Source organism: Mus pahari, chromosome 13 (assembly GCF_900095145.1).
Source record: "Mus pahari chromosome 13, PAHARI_EIJ_v1.1, whole genome shotgun sequence".
In the NCBI taxonomy this organism is placed as follows: Eukaryota; Metazoa; Chordata; class Mammalia; order Rodentia; family Muridae; genus Mus; species Mus pahari.
The window spans coordinates 93,149,326-93,161,948 of NC_034602.1; the positions used below are offsets into that span (position 1 = coordinate 93,149,326).

General features: G+C 40.9%; 1 protein-coding gene across 1 annotated transcript in view; it reads right to left on the bottom strand.

Moving 5' to 3' along the window:
• Positions 1-317: 317 nt before the first annotated feature.
• LOC110330354 (ATP-binding cassette sub-family G member 3-like) overlaps positions 318-12,623 on the bottom strand; it is a 44,245-nt gene continuing 31,939 nt past the window's right edge. Inside the window, 3 exon segments of the mRNA XM_021210340.2 lie at positions 318-398; positions 748-837; positions 10,727-10,932. Coding sequence (XP_021065999.1) covers positions 318-398; positions 748-837; positions 10,727-10,932 — 377 coding nt within the window.

Below are 12,623 nucleotides of genomic sequence, written 5' to 3' on the forward strand. Positions count from 1 at the left end.
ACAACACACACACACACACACACACACACACACACACACACACACATATCCCTACCAAGTTCACAGTCTGCTCAGTACACCAGTGTCCCTCCCTGGACTGCCCCAGATTCCAGAGGCTTAAGATTGAAATAATGATGTTTCCCATCAACTAAAATATGAAATCTCTAACTATATTACCCCACACATTCTCCTTCTTTGTACTCTAATTTTGCAACCCCATAAATGCTAAAATTAAAGCAATACTATTGAGGCATAATAACAATATTTTCTTGCTTGTTTTAATCAAAACCAGCTGTAATTATGGGAGTAAAAGTATATCAAGGTACACTCTGCTGCAGAGAGACGTGTGAAGCCAGAATGACTGTGGGTGTCACAGGGTCTCTGCTTCTGTTAACTTCCTGATGGGAACCGTGCAGCATAGTCTCTGATCCTGTCACCAGTTCTTCATTGGGCAGAAGCACTGCGGTTCGTTCATTTTTCATCACATCATCTACCTTTCCCCTTTACTCTGAGCTTTCTCTCACCCTTCAATTCTCTCAAATAACACATGACAGGGAAAAGGCACAGGCGACTTACTGACCCTAGGCTAAGTAAAACTAACAGGAGAATGTTCATCTTTTGCTCCTGGAAGGACATTTCTGGACTGCAACTGTTTAGAGATTATAGCTGACGAAAAGACCTGGGAAGGATTCATTTCAGTTACTACAATCAGAGAACCCAAGTACAGTGACAGAGTGGCCAGCTTACCCTAAATCCATAATGAGGAATGCTAAAGTACTGAATCCATGAGAGCTTAGGCAGGAAGCTTCCAGAATATAGTGACAGACCTGAAAAAAACTACAAAGAGCAGAATTACAGGTTAGTACCAGTCCAATGACTAAGAATTCTAGACAAGCTCCTCCCTCTTCAAGACCCCTATATCCTTCTGACCATTTCTACTCCTGACCTTAGGCTTCAGATCAGATCTTTTAAAACATTCTTTCAGTTAACTCTAAAGCAAAGTCTTTACTCTTGTCAATGCCAAGGTTCTTTGTGGTTTTTAAAAGAGGGAACTGTCACCCCACTCTGCAGAAACCAAATCATATACATGCTTTTGTTATCTTTAAGATGGCATGCAATCTACACACATCCTTTAAGCTTTAAATACATCCATGCTACATACTTACAATCATTCCAGATTCCTTATTATATTTAATTTATTTAGCTACATAGTTTATATTGCATAATTCTGGGAGTGGCAATATTCAGAACAGAAACATTACTGGTTTTATAATTTGTTAATATATGATTGATTGAATCTCTGACAATATGACAGGCCAGGTGTAGCTACTATTCTAATAAAAGTAGTGCCATTTAGGAACACATACTGGAAGAATGAATGTAATATGTCAAATCAAGCATTAAACTTTTTGTACAGAAGAAAATAGGGAAGTTAGGTGACACACCAGCAAGTCAGAGGAATGCAAACACTGAAGGACTGGCAGGAACCAACTGGGATAAAATTCAATGTTAACAACTGTGATCAAAAACAGCTCCACCTAAGGTCCACTTAAACTTAGAAGCCAGGGGCAAGGGCTTCGTGCCCTTGCCATAGTTCCTCTTCTAGTCTATTGTATAGTTCACCTCCCCACTAGGCCATTGTAAATACTTGTATATGGGTGTAACTCAGCTATCTATAGGTCTAAGTATCTACTCTGGTCCCTCCTTAGATCACAAACTTCCTTCTTAGAGAATGGTAAATTCCTGTTTAGGGCAGTGACTTAGCTATTCATGCCCAGGGTCAGATCAAGGACTGCCTACAATCTAACTTAGCTATTTGTCAAAAAAAAACAGTCCTTAGGAGCACTTATAATAAAGCAATATTAAGGGAANGCACACAGATCCATTTACCAACTAAAGCAAGGACATTGGAACATTTGTAATACAGGATGCCACAATTCCAGGAGACTAAGTTTCCATGAACTTTTCACCTTGGGACAGCACCCAGGTTTTGGGGGCCTGTCACTCTTGTTACTACTGGAGTGGATGTAGCATACTAATAAAACTAGTGCCATTTAGGAACACATACTGGAAGAATGCTTTCTTGGTTCATTTTTTTGTCAACTTGACTCAAACTAAATTCACTGGAATGGAGGGAACCTCCATTAAGAAAATCCCTCTGTAAAATCATCTGTACTCAAGTCAGGGGGATATTTTTTATTACTGATTAAAAGTTTAAGGCCCAGCCNATTTCAGGTAGTACCATCCCTAGGCTGTGGTCCTGGTTTCTATAAGAAAGTAGGCTGAGCAAGCCATAGGGAGCAATCCCATAAGCAGCACCCCTCCATTGCCTCTNTATTATCTCCTGCCTCCATGTTCCTGCCAAACATGAGTTTCTTCCCTGACCTCCTTTGCTGATGAACAAGTAGAACTACAAGCTCAAAGCCTTTCTTCTCTAGGATATTTGGGGATAATGTTTCTTCACAGTNGNAGAAACCCTCACTAGGATAAACACTGAACAACAGGCACCGACTTCTACTTCCCAGGATCAATAAAGATTATTATTTATAAGAGTGTTGACCCTCTCTTCATGACTAGGAGTAATTTGGAATTCAATTAAAATACAGCTGTACTGACTGGTTTTGTGTGTCAACTCGACACAGGCTGGAGTTATCACAGAGAAAGGTACTACAATTGGGGAAGTGCCTCCATGAGATCCTGCTATGGGGCATTTCCTTGGTTGGTGATCAAGAGAGGAGGGCCCATTGTGGGTGGTGTCATCCCTGGGCTGATAGATAGTCATGGGTTCTAGAAGATAACAAGCTGAGCAAGCCAGGGGAAGCAAGACAGTAAGAAAAATCCCTTCATGGACTCTGCATCAGCTCCTGCTCCCTGACCTCCTTGAGTTCCAGTCCCGACTTCCTTTGGTGACAAACAGCAACGTGGAAGTGTAAGCTGAATAAACCCTTTCCTCTCCAACTTGCTTCTTGGTCATGATGATTGTGCAGGAATAGAAACCCTGACTAAGACAATAGCCTTAAGACAATTTCAAGCCTAGAACTGATAAACTACACAGTGTTGATGAAGAANAGCAGAAAAGGTGGCCAATCTCCCCATTTTATAAAGCTACCAAACATCAGATTNAAAAATGGATTGCCAGAAAAGACTGATGGGGATGAGCAAGAGATAGTTCACAGAATACTTGCCCTNTCTCATCTAAAGTATACTAGAATAGTCAAAGTGACCACAGTGTGTGTGCATTCAGACTTGGCCTGAGCAAATGCTTATGCATAAAATACAACATTCAGCTTCAGAACTAGTTTTTAAGGTCACATATAGAAAATTTATACAATGACCAGTTGTTTTAGTTACTTTCCTCTTGCTGTGATAAAACACCATGACAAATTATAAGCATAATGGGAAAGAAATGAAAGAAAAATTTTCATTCACAATAACGTCGAAAATGGGGAAGTGAGAAAATGTCTTGGAATAAATCCAACCAACTGAAATATTTCTACAATAAAAACTTTAAGAAACTGAAACTAAAGAAATTCAAGAAGATACTAAAAGACAGACCTCCTATACTTTTATTCCATAGGGTAAATATCAAATATACATCCCCACCAAAAGCAATCATCATATTCAATGAAGTCCTCATCAAAATTCCAACATAAATCATAGACATTTAAATAAAAATCACCTCAAATTTCACATGGAAATACAAAAGACCCTGTTGTGGCTAGCCCTGGGGCCAGTTGTATTTGAAGTTAATTCTGTTCTCCTGTGAGGGGCTGTGAACAAGGAATGAGTCAGTACTCAGGTGATTTCATGTAAATCTTCTTCCCACCTTAATTTATAAATAAAGGCTAGAGCCAGTGATTGGGTAGAGAAAGAAGGGAAGGTGGAGCTGAAGGTTTTAGGAGAAAAGGAGACAGAGAGAGAAAGGCTGACAGGGGAGGAGGAAGAAGTAATGTGGAGCAGAACTGGCCTGGAGAAACCGCGAGATATAAGGGTCTCTTATATGGGGAAGATGGTAGTGTAGTGGTAGATCTGCCCAATCTTGGCTCACAGATGTATTCATATTAATTGAGTTGTGTTTTCTTTGCCCGGGCTTATTTGGGTTGGAGATTTACTGCAACATCCTATCAAAAGCAGTCATNAGATTCAATGCAGTCCCCATCAAAATTCCAATATAAATCACAGAAATTTTAAAAAATAAACCCTCAAATTTCACATGAAAATACAAAAGATGCAGTTTAGCCAGACCAATCCTGAATGACAACANCAAGACTGCTGAAGACATTACCACCCAGTGGAGGGATCACCACTCACCGGATCAAACCCTTTGGTGAGAGAATCTATTCCTTTTTGTATGAGGAATAATCCATCTTCTCCACTGATAGGAGGATTTCTAGAGGCTTGCCTGGACATCGGGGAACAAGAGCAGCAGACTCTGGCAAGCTTTATCACCCCACACGTGCTTCTCTTATAGAGGCTGAATGTCATTTGCTCTGTAGGATCAATGTCCCATTCAAATCAAAGGATACATGAGCCCAGTGTTTTACTACCTTGCACACTTAGCAAGCACTCCTTGGGCACATGCACTGTATAGTGACACTGTGCACCCAAATATTCAGTTCTCTACGTCCAGTTTTATAAGCACGTCTAGCAAACGTAAAAACAACGTGAACTCTAGCAACACTGTGTCCTTTAGGGAATGAGGTGTTGTCAGGAAGCTCTTCAGAACTAACTTTAAAGGCTGCCTGCATGATCCAAATGGGGAACCTGGGACATATGAATCTGTCCCAAGAAAGCTTTCTGTTTACTATTTAATTAAGTCTAAGACTAGATACTCATAACTGAACTCTTAGTAGAAAAGCTGCTTTTGTATTGACAAATTTGTACTATCATTTTAAAAAATCATAAACTGTTTTAAAAAAAATTATTAAGATTTTTCCTGTTTCCCTAAGCACTGGGATGGGTGATGTGGTCCCCCTCTGGAACCTTCTAATGGCGGTTTCAGTTCTCATCTCAGTAAAGGGGCCCTCCCAGGTTGGCTTCAGTTTGGCTTCTGTTTTGTTTTCTTTATCAGTGTTTGATCCCCAAGCAGGAAAGGATAAGCTGGTAGTTTTCATAAGAGGAGTCTGGGTGAAACTGTAACCTAAGAGGGGGATAGGAGGAGAGATTCAGGGCATCATTTATGAGAACCCAATTTTACTTTCCCTGGGGAGAAGGGCTGTAGATATGCTGAGATGCAGGAGGCCGTGCAACATTCATGTGGAGAGAGAACCCCTCTCCCCAAGAGCTATTTTAACCATAATTAAATCTGTTTAGTCATGAGTTACTCTAAGACCCTTCATCCTATTAGCAACAGTGGTGGAAGGAAGGGAGGGGCCTATGTCCATAGGAGGAAGTGGCACATCCTATCAGTGCATAGTTATGTTTGTCTGTTGATTTGTATCCTTGCTATCTGTGGAAGTCCATCTGGATACCTCCACAGGGTCTCAGTTCAGATCTCACATCTGGTTTTGTAATTATCTCCAACCCCCTTTTTTCTGTTTTGGTAAGTTATAAATCATTAACACACATGTTTGTTACATATCTGTATAGACTCTTACATAAGTATGGTTTCTATTGCTGTAAAACCTCATCATTAGCAAAAGTATGTAGAAAAAGGAGATTATTAAACTGAACGTTCTGACCATATTCTATTAGTAAGAGCAGCCAAGATAGAAACTCAGGGGAGGAAGGAACCTGGAGGCAGGAGCTGAAACAGGCACCATGACAGATGCTGATCACTGGCACACACCGGTGACTTCCTCAGCCTACTTTCTTATACAACCCAGGATGGCCTTCCCAGAAAGGTACTGTCCATAGTGGGCTGGGCCCTCCCACATCAATGAATCAAGAAAATACTGCCAAAGGTTTGTCTATAAGTGAATCTGATGGAATCATTTTCTCAACAGAGGTACTGAGGCTGGTGTTTTCTCTCTCTTTCTCTCCTCTCTCCCTTTCTCTGTCAATCTCTCTCCGTCTCTGTCTGTCTGTCTGTCTGTCTGTCTGTCTATCACTGTCTGTTTTTCTCTGTCTCTATCTCTGTCTCTCTCTCTCCCCCTCTCTCCCTCTCTCTCACCCTCTCTCTCCCTCTCTCTCACCCTCTCTCTCCCTCTCTCCAGGGTTTCTCTGTTGTAGCCCTGGTTGTCCTGAAATTTAGTGTATAAACCAGGCTGGCCTTGGGCAAGCCCCACCACCTTTTGACAATGTTTTCTCTTCAAAATGACCAGAGCTTCTTTCAAGTTGCTCTTAGAAAATACCAATCAGTGGGCCAGGAATAGTGGCGCATACCTTTAATCCCAGCACTTGGGAGGCAAAGGCAGGCAGATCTCTGAGTTTCAGCCTGGTCTACAGAGTGAGTTCCAGGACAGCCAGAGCTACACAGAGAAACCCTGTCTCAATAAAACAAACACAAAAACAAAAACTTTAGCGGGGGCCTTAGCACACGCCTTTAATCCTCGCACTTGGGAGGCAGAGGCAGGTGGATTTCTGAGTTTGAAGCCAGCCTGGTCTACAAAGTGAGTTTCAGGACAGCCAGGGCTATACAGAGAACCCTGTCTCGAAAAACCAAAGAAAAAGTAAAAGAAAAAGAAAAGAAAAGGAAAGGAAAGAAAAGAAAACCCCCACACAATCGTAACCTCTTTATTGCAACACTGATAGCTTTGGGTCCCCAGTGGATTTCTTGTAAGATGTAGAATGGTCAGATTTTAGTCTCTCAACACTCCGTGGCCTCTCTGCAATAGACCATTTACCAGAAGGGTCTCATTGTTTTGCATCCTGTCTGACCTAAGAAGACAATGACCAAAATAATGCATGTCTTGTCTGACAGCCATTATTCTCTTGGCTGTAGCTTTCAAGCTTTGTTGGAAATAGACTAGCTTTCCCAGCCTTGTCACGTTAACTTTGTGCAACATGCAGGTAAAGCTCAGACATTTTGAAATGAAATTGGTTTTGTTTTTCCAAGTAATTAAGTTAAACAAAGGTAGCAAAACCACAAGTAATTACGATGATTACATGTAATTTTGTTTTGTATCTGTGATCATTGAAATTGGTTACATAAAGCTTTAAAAGCCAGTGTGGTGTTTATAACTGTTACCATGGGTTTGTAACACTTCTATCATCTCTGTTGGTTTAAGTAAAGGTTTGATATCAACGTCCTGACCATTCACTTACAAACTGTAATACCCTGTGTATCATCTCTAAACTTCATTGCTTACATATCATAAATAACTTACTTGGTTGCTTGCAACCTACGTAAACTTTTTCTTTCCATTCTGGAAATATTTAGTTTAATCTACACTTCCTTCTCCTTCTTCTTTCTTCTGTTTTTTTTTGTTTGTTTGTTTTTCATTTTTTTTGAGATGGGGTCTCTCTGTTTAGACCCTGCTGCCCTGAAATTCATTCTGTAGCCCAGGCTGGTCTCAAACTCCCAAAGATTTACCTTCATCTGCTTCCCAAGTGCTGGGATTAAAGGCATCCTCCAACATACTAAGCATCATTTTTACATTCTTATTACGTTTTTAAAACTAACTTTAAAAAAATTCCATGGGACATGGGTGTATGACTCTTTACAGAATACATTTAAAAAGCAACTATTTCTTTATCATCAGGATACAGAAGAAGAGTAAAACCCAATCTTTTAAACCAAGAACAAGAACACGGTATTTTAAAGTTTGTCTTTGTTGTTGCTGTTGAAATCTACTGATGAGCTTCACTACCTCAGTAAGAAGCCCATCCGCTTCAGAACAGGGTGTCCATATTTGTTCACATATGAAACATGTTAGGGGTGAAATGGAAATGGAAAGGTTCTTTGGAAATTCAGTTGTATTGGAAAGTGTTTGGCTGAGGCAATCACATGAGGAGGTGTTTTCCTGAAATGGACACAGGTGAAGGACTAAGGCAAACTCATGAAGGGCTGTTTTGTTAAAGGGGGGAGGGGCGGGTTACAGGAGAGAGGATGTTCTGCTAAAACAAGCAAGTGAAGGACATGTGGTGATGGATTCTTTGCTAGCAACACACACAGTATTGGTTCACCTTATGTTGAGTAGTTGAGTTGCATTTGTCAGGATTCCACAGAGAGAAATACACCAAAAAAACTTCTGGTGGTGTGCTCCCAACAGGAGTACCAAGTATGTTACAGGCTTTTAGCTCTAAGAACCAGAATGTCAAGGCTTCCTTGATAGCCGCTTGCTGAGGGGCAGGCCAGCAGGCTAGGCAGAGTGCTGTGAGTCCAAGTCCTGATGGAATTAGTGGGCAGAACATTTCATCACTTTTTCTTTGTCTCTCGTGTGTGGTGACTTAACATTTTGATTGGGTGCTGTAAACTATGGGCACTGAGCTAAATGTGCTGAAGTCAGCAGGGAGTGTGGAGGGGTGCGGGAGTTATGTGGTAAAATTGCAAGAATACTCAAGGACAGTGACCATTCTGCCTGCTTCTTTTCTGGTTTTCTTTCCCTTGGATGAAAAGGAGACACATGGGGAACACTGGGCAGACTACTACAATGGCAGTAACCAAGCACTCATTTTCTGATAATATTATGGCCTTCTCTACAGGATACAAAACCTGTGGGATGCTGTGGCTAGTGAGGTCATAAGCATCAGGGGAGACTCTGCTATTATTCTTCTAAATAGATATTGTATTAAACTGACATCTAATGAGTTAGTTCTATACCCATAGATTAGTATATTTTAGACATTAATTCAGAGAAGCTTATTTTTGCAGGTGATGGTGATAGACAGAAATACACAACCTCAGTAGCTGGTGTTTGACATAGAGATCCACAACATCAGTAGATGGTGATTGACACAGAGATGCGCAACCTCAGTAGATGGTGATTGACACAGCAACCCACAACATCAGTAGATGGCGATTGACAGAGACCCACAACATTAGTAGATGGTGATTGACAGAGACCCACAACATCAATAAATGCTGATTGACACTGCAACCCACAACATTCAGAGAAAAGAGACTGCAAAGGATCCAGCCCTGAACGGGAACTCTGTATTACACCCCTCCCCTCAAAGTTCTAGGATCATAATGAAACACAGGTTAGAAAGACTGTAAGAGCCAGAAGCAGTGGGTCACTACAGTGAAGCAGTGTCATCCAGTCATAATTGTGCAGTGACACATGTGAAAGCAAAACAGTTGTGACAACATGTGAAACACTTCAACAAGATCAAGCCAGACACATCCCAGCATGGGAGGGAGAGGTGGACATGAACATGAAACAAAACATGAGGCGGGATAGGAGGAGTAGTGAGTGTGACCGGACATGTAGCAGCTGTTTTCCTGATGCTGACACAGCACTATGGCCAAGGCAACTTGTAGAAGAGTTTATTCAGCCTTCAGTTTCCAGAGTGATAAGAGTCCATCTTGGCAGGGGGTTATGACAGCAGGCAGCAGAAATGAACATGGGATCAGGAAGCTGAATTCTCATGTGTTCACATGAATGCAAAAAGCAAGGAGGGAACAGCAAAGGGGGGAAGACCACAACCACCCAAAGCTGCCCCAGTGACATACTTTACCCATCACATCCAGTGTCCCCTAAGGCTCAGGGACATTTCTCAGTCAATTTTGGAGGGAGAAAATAGGGGTGGACTTGATCAAAACATCTTATAGGCATTTATATAATTCAAACAAAATTAAATTAAAAACATATTTATTGAAGATTTATATTACTGGATGGCCATATGTATATGACCATATAAATAGGAAATATGAACAAACCTGGGCACTTTCTTAAAGCCATGCATCTCCCATTGCCGAGCTACAGGATGTTCTTGCACCAGAACAAATGGGGTAAATAGCAGCACACTCAATAGATCTATTCACCTGGTCGGCTTGGCAGGAAAGTGTAGAATCTGGTTCCATTTGTCCATTGATTTATATACATTGTGTATAATTTATGGGCATGTAAGACAAAGACTGAGTAACCGATTTTACAAAGATGAGCAGAAGTATGCTAACATAGAAGAGACTGACTCAGAGTTAAGGATTCTGAATCTCCCACTATTTCTAACACAAGGGAGTCCTGAAATAGAGTCCTCTTGATAAACACTTATATTCTCATGGCATTTGCTTTCCCATTAGAAACTAGTAAATGAACCAAGTCATCTTTGCTGTGGCTAAAATGACAGCATGTCTCTTGCACCAGCATGAAAGCAAAGCAGCAATCTGTTCCCTTTCTGAGGGAATCTGCCAACCACAGCACTTTACTGAAATTCCAATTTATAGTGGTGTCTACCATGATTCCAAGAAATGTCTTTGAAGAACCCACTTGAGGGCTGGAGAGATTGCTCAGTGGGTAAGAGCACCCGACTGCTCTTCCGAAGGTCCGGAGTTCAAATCCCAGCAACCACATGGTGGCTCATAACCATCTGTAACAAGATCTGACTCCCTCCTCTGGAGTGTCTGAAGACAGCTACAGTGTACATACATATAATAAATAAATAAATCTTTAAAAAAAAGTATTAAAGAAAAAAAAAAGAACCCACTTTTTGGCCTGTTACCTACATCCTAGTACTGACATTGGAGCAATAGTCACAGAAGAAGAAAGGCAGCTCCTTCTCTACTACAGACCATAATAAGCTTTAGCATAGGGCATCGTGTCCCAAGTATTGACTTATCAAGCAGGTTCCATATCCAAGAGGGAAGAAAGGCAATTTTTTTCTGTGAGAAAAACACACTCACCAGCATGAACACAAAGTAGATTGTCACAAGCAGTGTTGGAACAGCCACTGCGTTCTCCCCGGCTCCTATGGACAATGGCAAGGAACTGGCAGAATAGGCCAGTACCATGATGGTACATATCATAGTGAAGAAACAGATCATACTTGTTTTTACTCCTTAGAGAAAAAAATGAATTAGTCCAACTACCCAAGTTAAGAGAATTGTGTATTTTTCAAATAATACTTCAATAATCACAGAGACTGGTAATTGTTTTAAAGCTGGCCAACTACTCTGGGTCTCCCACTTCATTATTTCCTTCCATGTGACCACAGAGAATTGTTAGATGGAGTGGGGTTTTTTTTATTCCCTAATTGTTTAGAAATTATTATTATTATTATTATTATTATTATTATTATTATTATTATATTACCATAATTATTATCATGGTGTAGATAAGGGTGTGTATGTATTATAGTGTGTGTGTTGTGCATGTGCCACAGTGTTCATGTGCCATGGTATACATATGGGACTCTCTGCATGTGTGATGGGGTGAATATGTCATGGTGTGAATTTGTGATGCTGTGCTTGTGTCAGGGTGTGCACACGGCATGCTGTGAATGTATGATTGTGTGCATGTGTCATGGTGTGCATATGTCATGGTGTACATGTGTCATCCTCATGTATCATGGTATGTTTGTACCATGGTGCACCTTTGTAATGGTGTGCATGTGTCATTGTGTTTATGTCTCATACTATGCATGATGTGCCATGGTGAGCAGGTGCCATGGTGTGCATGTGCCATGCTGTGCATGTCTAATGCTGTGTATATGCAATCGTGTGGATGTATCATGGTATTCATTTGCCATGGTGTGTATGTGCCAGGGTGGGCATCTGCCATGGTGTGCATTTGTGATGGTATGCATGGGTCATGGTGTACATGTGGCATGGAGTTGCACGTGTCATGATGTGCACGTGTCAGGAAGTGAATGTGTTATGATCTGCATGTGCTATGGCGTGCATGCATCATAGTGTGCATACATCATGGTATGTATGTGTCACAGTGTGCATGTATCATAGTGTGCATGTGTCATGGTGTGCATATGTCAGTATGTGCATGTGTCATGCTGTGCATGTGCCTTGGTGTGCATGTGTCATGGTATGTATGTGCCACAGTGTGCATGTATCATGGTGTGCATATGTCATTGTGTACTTGTGTCATGGTGTGCATGTATCAGAGAGAAGGACAACTTTCTGGTGGGATTCTCTCTTCTATTTTGGATTCCAAGGATCAAATTCAGGTTGTCAGGTTTTCAGGACAAGAACATTTAGCCATAAGCAATCCTATGACCTAAATGACTGATTCTAGATAATAAATCTTTTGTTAATTGAATTCTAAGCTTTATCTGTACTCATTTTGGGACAATGAATGTGTATGTTAAAAAACTGGAAATTCTAGAGAGTCTAGAATGAAGCCTAACTTTAAAACACAAAAATCAGCACATATTCTAAATAACTATTTTATTTCCTTTCAACAAACGCCAAATTCAGTCTCCTCTCTCTTTGCAAGTGTAAGACACTGTGTACAGTTTGTCTTTTTACACATATACATATGTATGCCATATTATCCACTTTTCAATATTTTACTTACATAAAGACACATATACAAAAACACAGAGAAAAATATATGGGTCAGCTAGAGATATGTCTCAGTGATTCACAGCATTTGCTATTCTTGAATAAGCCCTGGATTCACTTGCAAGCACCAACATGGTTGCTCACATTCTCCTGTAACTCTAGTTCTAGGGATCTGGCATCCTCTTCTGGCCTCCCAGGCACTGGGTTCAGTTAGTACAAATGCGCACATGTGCACATGTGCACATGCACACACACACACACACACACACACACACACACACAC